Here is a 19414-nt window from a genome sequence, read left to right as displayed (position 1 = left end):
GACTGACTAGTTGTTGAAGAAAGCTTTTTGGTATAGTTAACTTTATAGGTCAGTGCCCTGAGAATAAAAGTTGGGAGGTATTGTTCAGGTGCACAGGACACTTATGAGGACACACTTGGAGTATAGAGTTCAGTTTTGATTGCCCTGCTCTAGGAATGATTTTGTTAAACTGTACAGAGTACAGAAAAGATTTTCAAGAACATTGCCAAAAATTTATAAGGAGAGGTTGGACAGGCTGGGACTTCATTCCATTAAGTGTAGGAGCCTGACAAGTGATCTTATAAAGGTCTATAATATCATGAGGAGCACAGATAGGGTGAATGCACTCAGGCTTTTCTCCAGGGTTAGGGAATAAAGAAGAGAGTGTAGGTTTAAGGTGAGAGGAGAAGGATTTAATATGAACTTGAGGGGCACAATTTTTAGACAAAGGGTGGTATCTATGTGGAATGAGTTGCTGAGGGAAGTACAATAACATCTTTTAAAAGATATTTGGACACATGCATGGACTGCAAAAGTTTGGAACATTCCAGCCATGCTCTGGCAAATGGGACCAGCTAGGATAGGTAATCTTGGCCAGCATGAACTAGTTGGGTCAATGGACCTGTTTCTGTGCTGTATAACTCTATGACTATGGACAAAATTGACTTAGTGATGTCTGTAAAAACAGAACCCATTCACTACCCAGGACAGCCTACAGTTATATTTTTTAGCTCCTTAAAGTTGTTTTTTTTTTCTGTTATCTGTTTTTTTAGAACTACTTTTAAGAAACAACAAAAGCCGACAATCTTTCTAAAATTGAACATGCAAAGCCCTTTAAACATAGAACATTGAAGAGTACAGCGCAGTGTAAGCGCTTCAGCCCATAATATTGTATTAATCCTTTAACCTGCTCCAGCATCAATCTCTCCTACACAAGCACTTTTTTATCATCCACGTATCTACAGTACTGCACAAAGGTCTTAGGCACATGAAAAACAATTCTGTAAAGCAAAAATGCTTTCAAAATAATGAAATGAAAAGTTTCTAAATATCAAAGAAATTACTTTAAAGAGCAGTAAACTGTAAAAAAAAACTAAATTAAATCAATATTTGGTGAAACGACCCCTTGCCATTAAAACTTCATCAATTCTCTTATTCACTATTGTACAGTTTTATAGCAATTTGATTGGTAAGTTGTTCCAAGCATCTTGGAAAACTTCCCACAGTTCTTCTAGAGACTTTGACTGTCTTATTATCTTCTGTCTCTCCAGGTAATCCTAGATAGACTTGATGTTGAGATTAGGGCTCTGTGGTGACTATACAATTTGTTGCAGAACTCCTTGCTCTTCTTTTTGCTGAAGATAGTTCCTTGTGAGTTTGGCTGTGTGTTTGGGGTCATTGTCCTGCTGAAGAATGAAGTTGGGACTGATTAGACACCGCTCTGATGGCACTGCATGATGGATGACAATCTGCTTGTAATTCTCAGCAAAAAATATTCCATTAGTTCTGCTCAGATCACCAACTCCACAGAAATGTAGCCCCAAACCTGGAGGGAACCTCCCCTGTGCTTCACTGTTAGCTGCAGACACATATCCATGTTGCACTCTCCAGCTCTTCTACAGACAAATTGCCTCCTGTTTGACCCAAAAATTTCAAATTTTGTCTCATCAGTTCAGAGCACTTGCTGCCATTGTTCAGCACTCCAGTCCTTGTATTCTTGTAAATGAGTCTCTTGGCTTTGTTTCAACTTCGAATGAATGTTTCTTTTTTGCAGCAACTCTTCCATGAAAACCACTTCTGACAAGGATTCTCCAGGTTGTATAGAGGGGTGTACTTGGGTTCCAGTGGTCTCTGAGTTCAAAGCTGATAGCAGTGCTGGACTTGTTCTGACTTGGAAGGGACATCCGTTAGATGTAACTATTGTCTGCTGCACTCAGTTTCCATGGCTGGCCACTGTGCTTCTGGTCCTCAACCTTGCTCATTTCTTTGTGCTTCTTCAGAAGAGCCTGGACAGACTATCTTGATACTACTGCTTGCCGTGAAGTTGCTGCTTGGGAGAAACCTTGCTGATGTAAGATGACCACCTTGTGTCTTTTTGCTATGCCCACTCTTCCTATGGTTGAAGGTTAAACTGTTACAACTGCCACACCCTCACCTTTCAGTTTGGTTGTCCTTCGTTCAGTTTGTCCTTCTACTCCCATTTCTGTTTCCGTTAACTAGTTTATTCCATTCAATTCATTGTGTCATTGATCATTAGCACCTCTTTGTGTTATCTTTGCTTTATCATGCACTGGTTTACATATCTACAAAGTAATCAAGTTTTTACTTAATATATTACTTTCTTTAATGAATTGCAAAATAAATTCCCTGTAACATGTAATTTTTGGAAAATGAATGTTTGAAAATCTAAAATTTCCTCATATTTGCTGGCAGACTAATGCAGAAAAAAACCCATCTAAAACAAAATATATACAGAAAAAAAATTGGGTACCTAGGGTGCACTGTACTGTACCTAAGAGTCTCTTAAATGTCCCGAATGTAACTGTCTCTACACCACTGCTGCAGTGTATTATAATAACTTGTTATAATAAAATATTCTCTTACATTCATCATCATTTCTCCTCTAATATCTAGATGACAAATGAAGTGCTGCTATGTGTATGGAACCACCCAGGACTGCAACACTACAAAAACCTCCTTGCTTAAGTGGAATCTACCTTTTAATTATGATTAAATCTATTACTATATTATTAATCTTGATCCATTAGCTTTTTTGGTTGTCCTCAGGCAATTTCTATGACAACTTAATTAAAAAAATAAGGTTAAGGTAAAGGAATGATCACTTTGAAGTTTAGAAGGTAAGGTGGAAGAATTATATAGGGACTCCCCAGGTTACGGAAACTCGACTTTATGCAGGTTCTGCCGTGGATTTTAAAAACATTTTTAAGCTCCTAATAACAAAACATTTCATGGTATTCATTAATGTTTGAACACAGTATATATAATCCATGAGTTTTAGTATGGGTAATATTAGGGTGATTATTAACTGAAATGAAAGAATTATAGCAAGTACATATAGAGTCAAAGGGTATAGGTGCTTTAGAAATCAGAAATTACAGTGAAATCAACTTACACACAGTTCTCAGAAACAGAATCTTTTCACATCCTGAGAACTGCCAGTATCGAATTACTGGGCAAATGTATGAGGGTGAATGACAGCAATAACTGTTGAGCAGTTTTCTGAATTCACGAAATTTTGATAAGAAATGATGTAAATATGGTTATACTTAAACTCATCAATAACATCTGAACATTAAGCAAAGTGAAACTAAGTGCAAAGATATGCAATAGAATTAGTCAAAATAGAGTTTATTATACATTAACAGTGGTGCTAGATTTACTTTGATTCAATTCCTCTAAGTTCAGTTTGTTTGATCTTCACTGCTATCAGGATTCTTTAAAAGAAACAACATGCCATCCAGGAAATTTAGGCAGATAGAAATTGGCCTGATTTACTCTCTGGGCAAAATGCACAGCTGTTGATAAATATGTGTTCTGCTTCACCATTAAGATATAGCTTGAATTTAAAACATTTAATTCCTGGCTCCACACATATCTCCTGATGAGATTGGTGGTGGCATCCGTTAGTCTCGTGAGACCATGGATCTGCGCCTGGAATGGTTTCCAGGGTGTAGGCCTGGGCAAGGTTGTCTGGAAGACCAGCAGTTGCCCATGCATCAAGTCTCCCCTCTCCACGCCACCGATGTTGTCCAAGGGAAGGGCAAGGGCCGATACAGCTTGGCACCGGTGTCGTCGCTGGAGTTGCCAGAACGAGGTTAAAGACAACGTTGGACTGCCTTAGGGACTCCAGCTCTGGATTTGTCCTCAGGGTTTACTCCCGAAGCCTTTCCCATGAGTGGGTATGGCCACAAGGCAGCGGAGGTTTGAATTCAGAGTTTTCCCTCTCTTAGATGGACTGCCTTCCCAGGCTGACGAGCTCCATCTACCCGAAGCACTGTTTTTAAGGTGCCAGGACCCGCCTTTGCCCCTTCTCCTGTCAGTAGAAACAGTTGAAGCTGTTAGAGGCTAAGCCACACAAGAAGGCCAGGAGTTGGACTTGGTTGTCAGAGGCATGCTGTGAGGAGCACTTTTAGGTAGTGGGAGCTTGTCCCCATTACCACCCTTTGGCTTAACAACCTTAGGTTGGGATTAGGACGTTGTTAATGAGGGCAGCATTCCCAACTGTCTTTGGAAAGGTGATGGGGAGTTGCCTTGCTGGATTGCTGCAGTCCTTCAGGTAAAGGCTTTCCCAGAGCTCTGTTAGTTTCGACCAGGTGTGTAAATGTCTCAAGCATCTGGATGAACATACACATCAGTTGTGATCTATGAAGCGTCTTTGGATGGAACTGGTATGTGATCTTGTACTATGAGGGCCAGCACTTACCTTTATCCTTTGACTTTTATACACTAATTTGAAACTACAAATAATCCTCACATTAATGTACTGACATTCTGAGCTTGTTGAGAAAAGAACCAAATGGAATGATTTGATATCTTTGTCCTTATCACTATGTATGAACTTATGACATAGTCCTCTCAGTGTGATTTTTTTTTGGGTTGTCTGAACCATGAGAAGTACTATTGTATGGTCATGGTAGAGGATGGAAAAAGAGGCATATTTCACTGCTATACACTTAAAAGGGAGGTGAGATTACCAGTAAAGAGCAAGAGGGTCAGTAATAAAGTGGTACAGTCACTAATTCGCTGCTTGAGGGACCTGGGTTGTCTGTGCATGGAGTTCACACATTCTCCCTGTAACTATATCGGTTTCCTTGAAGTGCACCAGTTTCTTCTCTCATCATAAAGATGTGCAGGCTGATAGATTAATTGGCCCAGTAGTTGTGGTAGAACTTGGAGGGAGTAGATGAGAAAGTGGGCTGAATAAAATGGTGTTTAATCGTTGGTGTGGACTCGATGGGATGAAGTGCCTGCTTCCATGCTTTCTGACGTTCCATTTGGCAAGCACTCTGTACATGTCAATCATAAATGCTTCTGAGTCACCAATAAGTTGAGGCATTGGGCACATTAAGGTAAACATTTAGTCCATTTTATGAGTGGCAGTTATCCATTCGCTTTGGGGTTAAAAGTGTTAAGGACTGTAATTAATTTTGATAAGCCTGTCAACGCTTTATCTATTTAAGGTGTGGGATGCTGGTATGAATGCTGTAGACCACTCTAACACTCATAGAAGCTGAGAGAATGTTGAAGCATGTGAATGGCAGTTATTGCAATCATTGTTACGTCATTTGTGCAGTTTCTGGCAGTGAGCTTTTCTTATTGCTCATACTGACCTTGACCTTGTATCTGAGGCAATACAACACCAGAATCAGGTCTGTGGGTCTACACTCAGCCAGAGCATTCCGGTGATATTTCACCTCCAACTTCGGTTGTTGGGTCCCAAAACATGCACAGCCTCTTTTGGTTGACTCACCTCTTACTCCAATATCTCTGTGATCCTCTTCGGTGAAGCAAAAGACTGCTTCAGTGCCTGGATCATCAGCTGTTCATCCAAGCTACACAGTAATATCCACCAAAGGGTGCACATAGTGATTATCTTTCTTTCAGTACAGGCATAAATTTGTTTTGCAAATTTATTTTTAAAGTTATTTGCAATTAGTGTGTACTGATGAGAAAAGGTTTGCTGTTGGCGACTCCTAATAAACATTTTTAAATCATGTAACGTCGCAAGGGTAAACTGGCAAAAACAAAATCCTACACAACTCCATCTAAATGCATGTTTTCACACACAACTAAATTTCTAGGTTTGTAATGTTGTGGTAGAGACAAAAATATATAGTGAATAACTTTTCTAGGTACCTGGGACATCTGGTGAAATGGCAAAAATCATATAGTTACAGGTGCTGAGGCATGTGAGTGTAATAAACACACAGCAGGTTGAGCAGCATTCATGGAAAGAGTTGGACACCTTTCATCACAGGAGGGAAAAAAATAATTTTAAATTGTAGAGTGGGGCAAATGGATAACATAAAGTGAATATCTGTGAAATTATGAGACCAGGTCAAATGGGTTAGTAGAGCAGCTACTGGCAAAAGAGTGGAAAAAAAATAGTTGTCTGTTGCAAGACTGAATTTATCAGCGAATAATGTAGGACTGCAGGCTGTGAAAGCTCTGAGATTGCAGAAATCATGCACTTGCTGATGTATGACATAAAGTTATTTGGCCTTTAACTGGTTTCACCCTATCACTGATATTCCCTTTATCCTGTCTATTCGTCCTACAACCTTCTCTGCAACTTAAAATGACCTTTATTATCTATCTTTCTCAGTTCTGGCCAAGGGTCTCGGACCTTAAATATTGGCTTAGACTATTTCTCCATTTATTCTGCCTGTCCTCATGAAGATGATGGCAGTTTCAGACATATATCCTGGACATTTCTGCCTTCAACCAAGAAGCAGCACTGAAATTCAGCACGGGTATATGCTTGACACTTGTTTTCACCAGAAATACGGCTGTAATTTTGGTATTCCACCATCACACACAGAGTAAGTACATGCGATATGAATTCATTGCCATTAGAATTACAACCTTCACCATTGCTAGGTGTTATGGAATTGTTACTGTAAGTAGAACTTACCTATTCTCCATCATTAAGTCTACCTTCGGCTAAATTGCAGTAACCTTAACTAATTTGTAGGCCATATTTTGGAATAGTACATGCCTCTGAAACAGAGTCTTTAAAACTCTTTATTTTGGTTAATTACTTGGCCTAGGGCATACATGGGAAATGCTTCCCCAGATACATTCATCATTCAAACTGCTAAAACATTACAGTATCTTACAAGAAGAAAAGATTGATGGTGTTCACTGTTCAGGGAACCCACAAGTATGTTAATTCACAAAAAATATTATAATGTAAAATGAATTGATTTAATGAAAGAAAGTGCAGAAGCAATATCTGTTCAACATTTTAGTTGTTATAAAGCTAGATAAAATATATATGACTTTAGGCTCACGAAGTTCTGAAAGTACCAAGCTCTTTATAGTGAAGGAAGGACCTAAGTTAAGTTATAACAGAAGAAACATAGCAGCTAATTCATGCAGAGCAAGATCCCAAAGGAGAAATGTGATAATAAATTTATTTCCTGTAAAATAAAAACAGAAAATAATACGCATCAGGCCAAGCGTCATCTTGGCGAGAGAAGCAAAGAGTTTCCATCATAATCGGAGAAAACTTCGAAATCAGATGATCAAATGCCTGAAATGACTGAGAAAGGTTGGGCAGGGAAGAGTGAGTTGCCAGTGGAGAAAACAACAGGAACACCTTTGAAATTTTATGGAGACCAAGAGAACATTTCCAGTGGTTTTCGTTAGTATTTCAGATTTCTAATATCCATATTGCTTAGCAGTGAGGTAGTTCTATTGATTGTGTGATAAATATTGGGCTGAATCTGGAGAAATGTTCTGTTCTTCAAAGCAGTGCAATAAGATCAGTATGGTCCAGTTAGCATTTCAGGTAAAATTATTATTTATTAGTATTTATTAGTTTTTGTCTCAGAGTTGGAAGTTTAAAGTGTATCCACTGGATTGCTTTTCAAGAATTTAGGAGTCAAACTGAACAAAATCAGAAATGGGTAAGAGATTATGGCAGCAACATGTGAAACCTTAGAAGAGTTGTAAATATTATGCTGAATTATATGAGATTTGTTAGAGAGATCACACAGAGATCACACTTGCAAGGAATATCTTCTTGAAGATTCCTTCCTGAAAGGAGCAGAACATAGTAGAAGAAGTCAAAATTAAAAAGGCATGCCCCTCAGATTATTATGACTTTTATTAAAGAAGACTTGGTTGCATCTGTCATTCACTGACCATCGTGAGTCCAGCAGCAGAGCCAGAAGTCAGGTGTGGATGAAGTACTTTCTATGGTTTCACACTGTACCATGAGGCCTGCTAGTTAATCTCATTGTAATTGTTGTGTCAGCATGATTTCAGTCTCTAACTTAAAGCAAAACATGTTTTCCATTCTCCTCCTAATAGGAGGGGTATTCGTTTCATTTAAATAAAAACCACCATTAGTTTTTAGCTGTTAAAAATATGATTCAACTTAAATGAAGTAACCACAGATCTAATGGACTTAGATGTTCCTTGAAATAATGGACAGTTTAGTGCAATCATGTTTGTTGCAATTTAATGTATTATGGATTTCCTTCATCTCTCTGTATCCCCAGTCCACCCCGCTCCCACCCAAATCCACCATTTACACTCCAGTTCATTTGCCACTAATCACACAAGTGCAGTGTTTGGTCCCCATCTTTTTGTTGTTATCAATTATCATCAAATGAACAATAACATTTCATAGAAAACCTACAGCACAAAGTTTGGCCCACAAAGTTGTGACGAACATGTCCCTACTCTAGAAATTACTAGGCTTACCTATAGCCCTCTATTTTTCTAAGCTCCAAGTACCTATCCAAAAGTCTCTTAAAAGACCCTATTGTATCCGCCTCCACCACCATTGCCTGCAGCCCATTCCACGCACTTACCGCTCTCTGAGTAAAAAACTTCCCCTGCCATCTCCTCTGTACCTACTCCCCAGCACCTTAAACCTGTGTCCTCTTGTCGCAACCATTTCAGCCCTGGGAAAAAAACCTCTGACTATCCACACGATCAACGCCTCTCAACATCTTATACACCTCTATCAGGTCACTTCTCATCCTCCGTTGCTCCAAGGAGAAAAGGCTGAGTTCACTCAACCTATCCTCATAAGACATGCTCCTCAATTCAGGCAACATCCTTGTAAATCTCCCCTGCACCCTTTCTATGGCTTCCACATCCTTCCTGTAGTGAGGCAACCAGAAAAGAGCACAGTACCCCAAGTGGGGTCTACCAGGGTCCTATATAGCTGCAACATTACCTCTCAGCTCCTAAATTCAATTCCATGATTGATGAAGGCCAATACACCGTATGCCTTCTTAACCCCTGAGTCAACCTACACAGCTACTTTGAGCGTCCTATGGACTCAGACCCCAAGATCCCTCTGATCCTCCACACTGCCAAGAGTCTTACCACTAATACTATATTCTGCAATCATATTTGACCTACCAAAATGAACCACCTCACACTTATCTGGGTTGAACTCCATCTGCCACTTCTCAGCCCAGTTTTGCATCCTATCACTGTCCCGCTGTAACCTCTGATAGCCCTCCACACTATCCACAACACCTCCAACCTTTGTTAGAGGTTACTAACCCATCCCTACAGTTCCTCATCCAGGTCATTAATAAAAATCACGAAGAGTAAGGGTCCCAGATCAGATCCCTGAGGCACTCCACTGGTGACCATCCTCCATGCAAAATATGACCTGTCTACAACCACTCTTTGCCTTCTATGAGCAAGCCAGTTCTGGATCCACAGAGCAATGTCCCCTTGGATCCCATGCCTCCTTACTTTCTCAATAAGCTTTGCATGGGGTACCTTATCAAATGCCTTGCTGAAATCCATATACACTACATCTACTGCTCTTCCTTTAACAATATGTTTAGTCACAGCCTCAAAAAATTCAATCAGGCTCGTAAGGCACGACCTGCATTTCCTTCATTAGAGCTATGATTACAAGTCAAAAATACTTGATTACTATAAATTGTAATGGAATGTTTGTTTCATGGAAGATACTACAATTTATAAATACAAGTTTTTCCTTTTGCTTAACCTTTCCTTTTGATTGCCAGATTTTTCACTGACAATGATGAAGGAACCAAACTATTATGGTCCAAATATCCAGATGAAAGAGCCCTCATAAAGAGGAGTGAAATAGGTTGGAATTAACCACAAGTTTGTGTATTTCACTTCAATCATAGAATTACAGAAAGGGTAAATCAGGGGAGGAAGTAATTCCATCCAGTGAGTCCAAGATGTCTCTATGGAAAAGTAATCTTGTCACAACCATACATTCAGCAGTGCAGCAGATACAGCAATTGCTCTCGTGAATATGCACGTGTCAGCTAATTATTTCATTGTGACAGTATCTAACTCCATTCTTTTCATCGTAGCGCTTATCAAGACTTGAGCAGAACACAGCAATGCTTTGCTGCTGGCTTGTATTCGGCCTTGCCTGAGAAATTGGACTGTTGAGTCAACTGACTCTAAAGACTAGCATTATTCATTTTATATTTAGTTATTCTTTTCAGCCACAGTGTTGGCTCCATTTTCCATTTGAGAGTTGTAGCTACTGGCCCTGTTTGGCCTAGCATTTATTGATTTCTTTCCCCTCTAACTCCGTTCGCAATAAAGTCTGTGAACTATTGACCTGTTTCAGTGTCTCTCGCTCTGCGCTTGGGCCATATCCGAATGTAGTGACAAATCCAGTTAGTTTCACCCACTCAAATTCTCCCCTTCTCTGGTCAAATTTCCCTTTCAATCTGCATCAATTGTCCTCTCTGGAATTACAGCCAGAACATAATCACCCAGAGTGACAACGTGTTACTCTTCACATCACTGCTGATTCCTTTTTCCGGTCACCTACACTCTGTTGACAATGTGAATAATTTCTTTCTATGCACACTGCTCAGGCTTTGCATGATGGAATCAGCTCTAACCCGTATCCTGTCACACTGGAAGAGAACAAGACCAACCTCTCCAATATATTTAAAATGATTGAAGCCCCTTCGCTCCAGCTAATCTTTTCTGCAAGCTGTCAAAGGATTTTGCATCCTTCTTCAGATGAGATGCTCAACACTGGACACAGTTTTTCAGCAACAGTCAAACAAATGTTGTAATATTCCATTATAACTTTTTGATTTCGTATTGTATGGATTTATTTATAACACCATAAATTTCGACACCAGACGTTTTTCCACTACTTTCTCAATCTGCTTGACCACTTTCCTTCTATATTCCTGAACCCTTCTAAAATTTTGCCCTCTGGTTTGTATTGCTCTTTACTACTTGTCCAAATTTCAATGTAGAGGAGATTCTTCTGGTGTCCTTGGTTAAAGGTAATTATAATGCCGCACATCAGGAGGAACAGTTTGCTCTTCCACTCTAGTCCACGTGACTTGCAATTGATCTCAGATGACTGACCCCAAATTTCCCTGTTCAAGTGGGTAGATTATATTAGCATTGCAGAACCACCATTTGAAAAGAGCAAAATGCTTTTCCTTTTACTTTGCCAGTTGATAAATGAAACTTTTATCAGCATCATTTGCGAGCTATAGTACATTTAGGACATGTACTATCCAGTCCTAGCATGATCAGAAGATTATGGGAGTTGGAAGTTATGCAGCAGGATTTCATAACTCCTTTCTCTGTCTCTACTGACATGTTACCATCCAATATAAAGAGCTAAGGAGATGGAGATTATCCCTTGGTCAATTTACATACATTTGTTCTTGCGAGACCACCTTTCAACGATAATACAATACAATGTAGTAGAATTATCTATTTTGTATACATGATAGTAATGGGGAATTAAATAGAAAATACGGTAGCTTCAGATATGACAATGCAAGAAAACTTACTGATTCCAATGGTTGTGGTGATCTTCATTAAAATTTCTGGAATTCCACATGGCATAAATAGCGGCTGCAATATGTACTGACCAAAAGCCAAGGATATAACAGCAGTAGCAGCAGGTCTACATGGAAAGAAATATGATATTATTGTTTGTTCCTCAAGTATAACTTAGCCATGAAAATATCAAAAGATCTTTTTGCACCATGGCTGTTGGTTCAGACATTTTTGAATGGAAAAACATTACATGAAAATAAAGCGCATTTTCAGATATGAGGTAACATTAAGTTAAGTTAATTAAATAAAGATGAACAACCAAAGAAATGTCTTGGCCCATTGGCAAATTCTTATCACAAAGATTGTTCATTTCACACTCTACTTGATTATATCCATCTTATCAATCGTTCCTATGAAGGGCTCTCTAAACCTTTTTTTTAATCTTCATCTTGAGCCAGCAACAATAAATCAAGCTGTCTTTTAAATCTCTGCAGGAAAGCCCGGAGAAAATGCTGACGAATGGGAGTGTGCTTTTAGAAATGCAATTGCTTTTGTGTCTGATTTAGCCTCCTTGGAAAAGTGGAGGTGGCGCAGGGAGAACACTGTGGCTGATAGAAGGACCATCCCATGCCTCATGTTCTTCAGATTAGAATTTCTCAGAAGTATCTTTGCCCTCTGCCTCTACAGTTCATCTCCCTTTCAATGGTTAATAATTGTTTTTCTTCTGGATCAATTAAATCTGCTTTTCTTACCAAACACCCTGCTCCTTCATATCCCTCACTTAAAAAGGAAAGAGGCCAACGAGGAAGGCTAGCTCAAGAATTATGAGATAATAATTTCTATGATCACTTCATTTGTAAGAAAACATTTTGCCTGGGTATTCTTAATCTGGAAAATTTGAAAATCACTCATATAAATGGTACATAGTACCATTCATGTACTATGACACAAATCATTCCATTTACTTTCAAGATTAATAACATATGCCTGAAATATATTTCTTCTTTTACATTCATTATATTAATAACAAGTTCAAAGCACTTTTGTAGAGATTTCAGTATCTCATTGGACATGGTAGAAGGGCTTTTAAGTATGGCCTCTCCCCACCCAGCTTTTTGGTCATTGATAATCCCCTAGTGCATAGTCCTGGACCTTGGAATGTGCTGGTTTACAGCCTTCAGTCATGGAAATTACCTTGCACTGATAGACCAGTAAGTTTCAGGCAGACCAGAGTATGTCTTTCAATAAGCTGATGATCTTACAGCAATTGTTACTTGTCTTACTATCTATCCCAGGGAACAGTTAAATGCTGTTTAGCTATTTGGGACACATTCTGACAACAACTACTGCATCCCTTTCCAGACTTTGGCAAGTGCACACTCCAAAAGGAGTAACATGATGGAGATCCCACCAGATCTGGCTTGAGGCAGTGTGAATTAGCTATGCACGAAGGATCTAACACAGAAATGTTTTCTTGCCAAACAAACAAATGTAACTTTTCTACAAAAAAAGCAAATACAGAACATTCAAAAGACCCATTTACGATATAAAGCACTTTGTTTTATTTGTTTCCATTTATATTATATCAGTATGAATTCACATTTCCTTTCACAACAGCAGTAAGTCCAAAAGAGTTTTTTTTTAACAGTGCCCACCCTCACAATGTGCCTTGCTGGAAGGATCCTAAACTGACCTTTCCACTAGAGCCTAAACTGACCTTTCCACCAGAGCCTAAACTGACGTTTCCACCAGAGCCTAAACTGACCTTTCCACTAGAGCCTACGCCAGGGCAGCACTGAGTTTTAGTGCATCTCTTGGCATGTTGTTCTTAGGCTCAGAATGTGGAATCTGCAGTCGTAAATGTCGAGCTGCACTGAAAAGGCCAGTAGGTTCTGGGCAGACCAATGTGTATGTGGCACTGAAATGCTAATCTTCTAGCAGCAGTCCTGAGTAACTGTTCAACTGAATCATGGCAAAGAATACTTCATTCCTTTCCAAATATTCTGGCCAAGCACGTACTCCAGAAGGGTAGAAAAAGGGTCTGACAGGGAGGACATTTTTGACTCTCATTGATTGAGGTCTTGGTGTTTGAAAGAATAAATGATCTCCTCTAACCATGTAATATTTTAGAAGACAGTCCGCTTTTTCAGTTCCTTCAAGTTGAATACAATTTCAGATTTCTAAAAGAAAGTGTGCAAGTTGATATGTCTGCCTTGTCTCTGAGCACTCACAAGTCTGTACCTGATTATATTGTGCAATATCGACTGTGATGTAAACAAGCCAATTTTATGTAACATTATAACCAGCTATTTAAGAGGGTTAACGTTTGAAAATTAAAATTTTGCAGAAGATCAGAAAATTACTGAAAAATCAGCTTATTGCTAATTTTTAATTTCTTGTTTATCTGATAAAAATATATATTAAAAAAAGATTGGTTTCACAGCAGACAAATGGCACAGCAGGAAATTGGCATAATTCCCAGTCAAACTCAGTACAATAATGTTATTCCAAAGTTGGGCAACAGCCAGCAATCAATATCCAAGTCCTAACACTAAGACCAGAAGTGTGCCCATTGAATAAGCTTGGCAAAATGGAGTACAACTTGTTCAGATTTCCAAGATGTTCCTTGTTCAATTGCAAGGTGTGCTGCCAATATCATAAGAAGCTCTGGCAACTGCTAGATTGACACTGGCTTTGAAAAAAACAGATATTTTCCCTCTGTGCCGGAACAAATGCCTGCAGAGCCTGGAAGCCCATTAAAGAAGCAACATAACAAAATGGTACTGAGAAGGAAACAAAGAGTGGGGATTAATGGATCATTTTCATTTTAGCAAGCTGCAACTAACAGGATGCCAGAGGAGCCTCAAATGTTCAGGAAATATACCGATAACGAGAATCAGTGGCATTCACTGCAAGACAATTCTAGACAATGAAAACTGTCCTAGGTGTGACTCTCGGAGTAAGGCCAAGAAGCTACTTAGCTATGGAGATTGATGCAGTGACTCAAAAAAAGGCCGAACATGTAGATGCAGTACTGAGAGGAAAGTAATCGGGAGTGCTCTCAGGGTAGAGTGGCAATTGGGTTAGTTGTGTGGAGAGACCTAAGTGGGGATTGGGATTGGGAATGCAGCAAGATGGAGTGGGGAATGGCATTACGTGTATGGAGAGAGAGTGGGAAATGAGATAGATCTGCGGGCAGCATGTGGGGAATAGGGCTAGCTGTGCAGATTGCATCTGGTGAGGGATGGGAATGGTTGTGCTGCAGCATATGGTACGCAATGGGGCTGGGTGTCTAGACAGTGTGTGATGGGGAATGGGGATGAGTGTGTGACGGGAAATGGGGATGAGTGTGTGACGGGAAATGGGGATGAGAGTGTGATGGGGAATGGGGACTGAGTGTGTGATGGGGAATGGGGATGAGTGTTTGATGGGGAACGGGGATGAGTGTGTGATGGGAAATGGGGATGAGTGTGTGACAGGAAATGGGGACAGTGTGTGATGGGGAATGGGGACTGAGTGTGTGATGGGGAATGGGGATGAGTGTGTGATGGGGAATGGGGATGAGTGTGTGATGGGGAATGGGGATGAGTGTGTGATGGGAAATGGGGATGAGTGTGTGACAGGAAATGGGGACAGTGTGTGATGGGGAATGGGGACTGAGTGTGTGACGGGGAATGGGGATGAGTGTGTGATGGGGAACGGGGATGAGTGTGTGATGGGGAATGGGGATGAATGTGTGACAGGAAATGGGGACAGTGTGTGATGGGGAATGGGGATGAGTGTGTGACAGGGAATGGGACTGAGTGTGTGACGGGAAATGGGGATGAGTGTGTGATGAGGAATGGGACTGAGTGTGTGACGGGGAATGGGGATGAGTGTGTGACGGGGAATGGGGATGAGTGTGTGATGGGAAATGGGGATGAGTGTGTGATGGGGAATGGGGATGAGTGTGTGACGGGGAATGGGGATGAGTGTGTGACGGGGAATGGGGACGAGTGTGTGACGGGAAATGGGGATGAGTGTGTGACGGGCAATGGGGATGAGTATGTGATGGGGAATGGGGATGAGTGTGTGACGGGGAATGGGGACTGACTGTGTGATGGGAAATGGGGACTAAGTGTGTGATGGGAAATGGGGACAGTGTGTGATGGGGAATGGGGATGAGTGTGTGACAGGGAATGGGACTGAGTGTGTGACGGGAAATGGGGATGAGTGTGTGATGAGGAATGGGACTGAGTGTGTGACGGGGAATGGGGATGAGTGTGTGACGGGGAATGGGGATGAGTGTGTGATGGGAAATGGGGATGAGTGTGTGATGGGGAATGGGGATGAGTGTGTGACGGGGAATGGGGATGAGTGTGTGACGGGGAATGGGGACGAGTGTGTGACGGGAAATGGGGATGAGTGTGTGACGGGCAATGGGGATGAGTATGTGATGGGGAATGGGGATGAGTGTGTGACGGGGAATGGGGACTAAGTGTGTGATGGGAAATGGGGATGAGTGTGTGACGGGGAATGGGGATGTGAGTGTGACGGGGAATAGGGATTAGTGTGTGATGGGGAATGGGGATGAGTGTGTGATGGGGAATGGGACAGTGTGTGATGGGGAATGGGGACGTGAGTGTGATGGGAAATGGGGATGAGTGTGTGATGGGAAATGGGGACGAGTGTGTGACGGGAAATGGGGACGAGTGTGTGACAGGAAATGGGGATGAGTGTGTGACGGGCAATGGGGATTAGTGTGTGATGGGAAATGGGGATTAGTGTGTGATGGGAAATGGGGATGAGTGTGTGATGGGGAATGGGAACAGAGTGTGTGATGGGTAATGGGACTGTGTGTGACGAGGAATGGGGATGAGTTTGTGATGGGGAATGGGGATGTGAGTGTGTGATGGGCAATGGGGATGAGTGTGTGACAGGGAATGGGGATGAGTGTGTGATGGGGAATGGGACTGAGTGTGTGACGGGGAATGGGGATGAGTGTGTGACGGGGAATGGGGATGTGAGTGTGATGGGGAATGGGGATGTGAGTGTGATGGGGAATGGGGATGTGAGTGTGACGGGGAATAGGGATTAGTGTGTGATGGGGAATAGGGATGAGTGTGTGACAGGGAATGGGGACGAGTGTGTGACGGGGAATGTGGATGAGTGTGTGACAGGGAATGGGGATGAGTGTGTGATGGGGAATGGGGATGTGAGTGTGTGACGGGCAATGGGGATGAGTGTGTGACGAGGAATGGGACTGAGTGTGTGATGGGGAATGGTGATGTGAGTGTGACGGGGAATGGGGATGAGTGTGTGATGGGGAATGGTGATGTGAGTGTGACGGGGAATGGGGATGAGTGTGTGATGGGGAATGGGGATGTGAGTGTGATGGGAAATGGGGATGAGTGTGTGATGGGAAATGGGTTGAGTGTGTGATGGGGAATGGGAACAGAGTGTGTGATGGGTAATGGGACTGTGTGTGACGAGGAATGGGGATGAGTTTGTGATGGGGAATGGGGATGAGTGTGTGACGAGGAATGGGACTGAGTGTGTGACAGGGAATGGGGATGAGTGTGTGACGGGGAATGGGGATGAGTGTGTGATGGGGAATGGGGATGAGTGTGTGACGGGGAATGGGGATGTGAGTGTGATGGGGAATGGGGATGAGTGTGTGATGGGGAATGGGGATGTGAGTGTGTGACGGGCAATGGGGATGAGTGTGTGATGAGGAATGGGACTGAGTGTGTGATGGGGAATGGTGATGTGAGTGTGATGGGGAATGGAGATGAGTGTGTGACGGGGAATGGGGACTGAGTGTGACGGGGAATAGGAATTAGTGTGTGATGGGGAATGGGGATGAGTGTGTGACAGGGAATGGGGATGTGAGTGTGACGGGGAATGGGGATGAGTTTGTGACGGGGAATGGGGACTGAGTGTGACGGGGAATAGGAATTAGTGTGTAATGGGGAATGGGACTGATTGTGTTGCGGGAATGGGACTGAACTTGTGTTAGGGAATGAGACTGAGCTTGTGATAGGGAATGGGACTGAGTTCGTGATGGTTCACTGTTACTTATACACACACATACATTACTCATGCACAATCTCCACATTGTTTTGATGACTGCATTCTATTTGTTCTGTTTTGTTATTCTTTCAAAGAACTGCCTACACTTTCCCAAATTCCCTTCAGCAGTATCTTGACTCATACTTCTCCATCTTGTTCTAAATTTATTTGGCATTCTTCACTCTATGCAAAACATTACTTGTGCCTTCAGTTTTCTAGTTACCAATCCTGCTGACTAACAGATCCATTTACCTGCTTAGCACAAGGGTTTGTCCCCATGTGATATCTGCTCTGTACACATTTGTCACCAATTTGTAATAGATATAGACATTTTTATTCTAATTACATGGACTGAAAGGAACATAATGAAACACAAACATCTTGTTCATTGTACTCTGTTAATTGCATGCATGCATCACAAACCTAGCAGTATTGGGCAGGTACAGGAATTTAAAGTTGCTGAATTTTGTTACGAAAATCCTTTCAATGCTCCTAATGATTTTGCGCACAACAGAATCAGAACCAGAATCAGGTTTATTATCACCGGCATGTGTCGTGAAATTCATTAACTTAGCAGCAGCAGTTCAATGCAATACATAATATTGAAAAAAAGAATCATTAAAAAAATAAGTAAATTAATTACAGTATATGTATATTGTATAGATTAAAAATTGTGCAAAGATAGAAATACTATATATTAAAAAATTGAAGTAATGTTCACGGGTTCAATGTCCATTTAGAAATCGGATGGCAGAGGGGAAGAAGCTGTTCTGAATCGCTGAATGTGTGCATACAGGCTTCTGAACCTCCTACCTGATGGTAAAAATGAGAAAAGGGCATGCCCTGGTGGTCCTTAATAATGGATGCTGCCTTTCTGAGACACCGCTCCATGAAGATGTCCTGGGCATTTTGTAGGCTAGTACCCAAGAAGGAGCCAATTAAATTTATGATTCTCTGCAGCTTCTTTTGGTCCTGTGCAGTAGGACCCCCCCCCCCCCCCATTCCAGACAGAGATGCACCCTGTCACAATGCATTCCATGGTGCATCTATAGAAATTTTTGAGTGTATTTGTTGACATACCAAATCCCTTCAAACTCCTAATGAAGTATATTCACTGTTTTGCCTTGTTTGTAGCTGCATTGGTATGTTGGGAACAACTTGGGTCCTCAGAGATCTTGACACCCAAGAACTTGAAGCTGCTCTCTCTCTCTCCACTTCTGATTCCTCTGTGAGGATTGGTATACGTTCCTTCAGTCTTACTCTTTCGGAAGTCCACAATTAGCTTTTTCATCTTACTGACATTGATGGCAAGGTTGTCACTGCAGCACCAATCCACTAGTTGGTATCGCTCCTGTACACCCTCTCGTCTCCATCTGAGATTCTACCAACAATACACCCATAACCTCATATCTTTTTCAGATAATTGTTGGGACAGCTTGTGTCCCTGTTTGGACTCAGTTTGGAGTGATAGTGATGTTGACATCCACTGGTAATACATGATGGCCTGCTGGTCTTTTACCACATGTCCCATGACATTTCCTACCACCTGACCTGACAGTCTTATTTTCCAGAGAAAATGCCATTTCAACATACTGAGGGAAGTGGCTCTCCTTTGTTGTGGGCCAGTCAGCTCTGTCCATACTAAGGTAAAAGTAGTTCAAACGGAAAGAAACTAACCCTTTTGTCTATATACAGAATGTATGTCATATGCGACATTTTGGAGGCTGGTACCCTTCTGCTGCTCCTCGTTGCCCTCGTTGACAACTTTCATTTGTCCATGAAGTTTGCACTTTAAGGAAAGGTTATTTGTTTACAGAATGTCTTTGGAAATATAACCAGTTGATGAGTCTGGAGTCAC

The 19414-nt window shown here is 41.4% G+C and overlaps 1 protein-coding gene across 3 annotated transcripts in view; it reads right to left on the bottom strand.

Annotated features, from left to right (window-relative positions):
- LOC140726386 (cystine/glutamate transporter-like) overlaps positions 1-19414 on the bottom strand; it is a 167902-nt gene that overhangs the window by 112715 nt on the left and 35773 nt on the right. For all 3 annotated transcript variants that reach the window (XM_073042690.1, XM_073042691.1, XM_073042692.1), the window contains one exon: positions 11517-11632. In XM_073042690.1, coding sequence (XP_072898791.1) covers positions 11517-11632 — 116 coding nt within the window. The remainder of the gene's footprint in view (positions 1-11516; positions 11633-19414) is intronic.

Source organism: Hemitrygon akajei, chromosome 4 (assembly GCF_048418815.1).
Source record: "Hemitrygon akajei chromosome 4, sHemAka1.3, whole genome shotgun sequence".
Lineage (NCBI taxonomy): Eukaryota > Metazoa > Chordata > Chondrichthyes > Myliobatiformes > Dasyatidae > Hemitrygon > Hemitrygon akajei.
The sequence above is the reverse complement of the archived record's forward strand: the minus strand, read 5'-3'. Positions and strand labels throughout refer to the sequence as shown.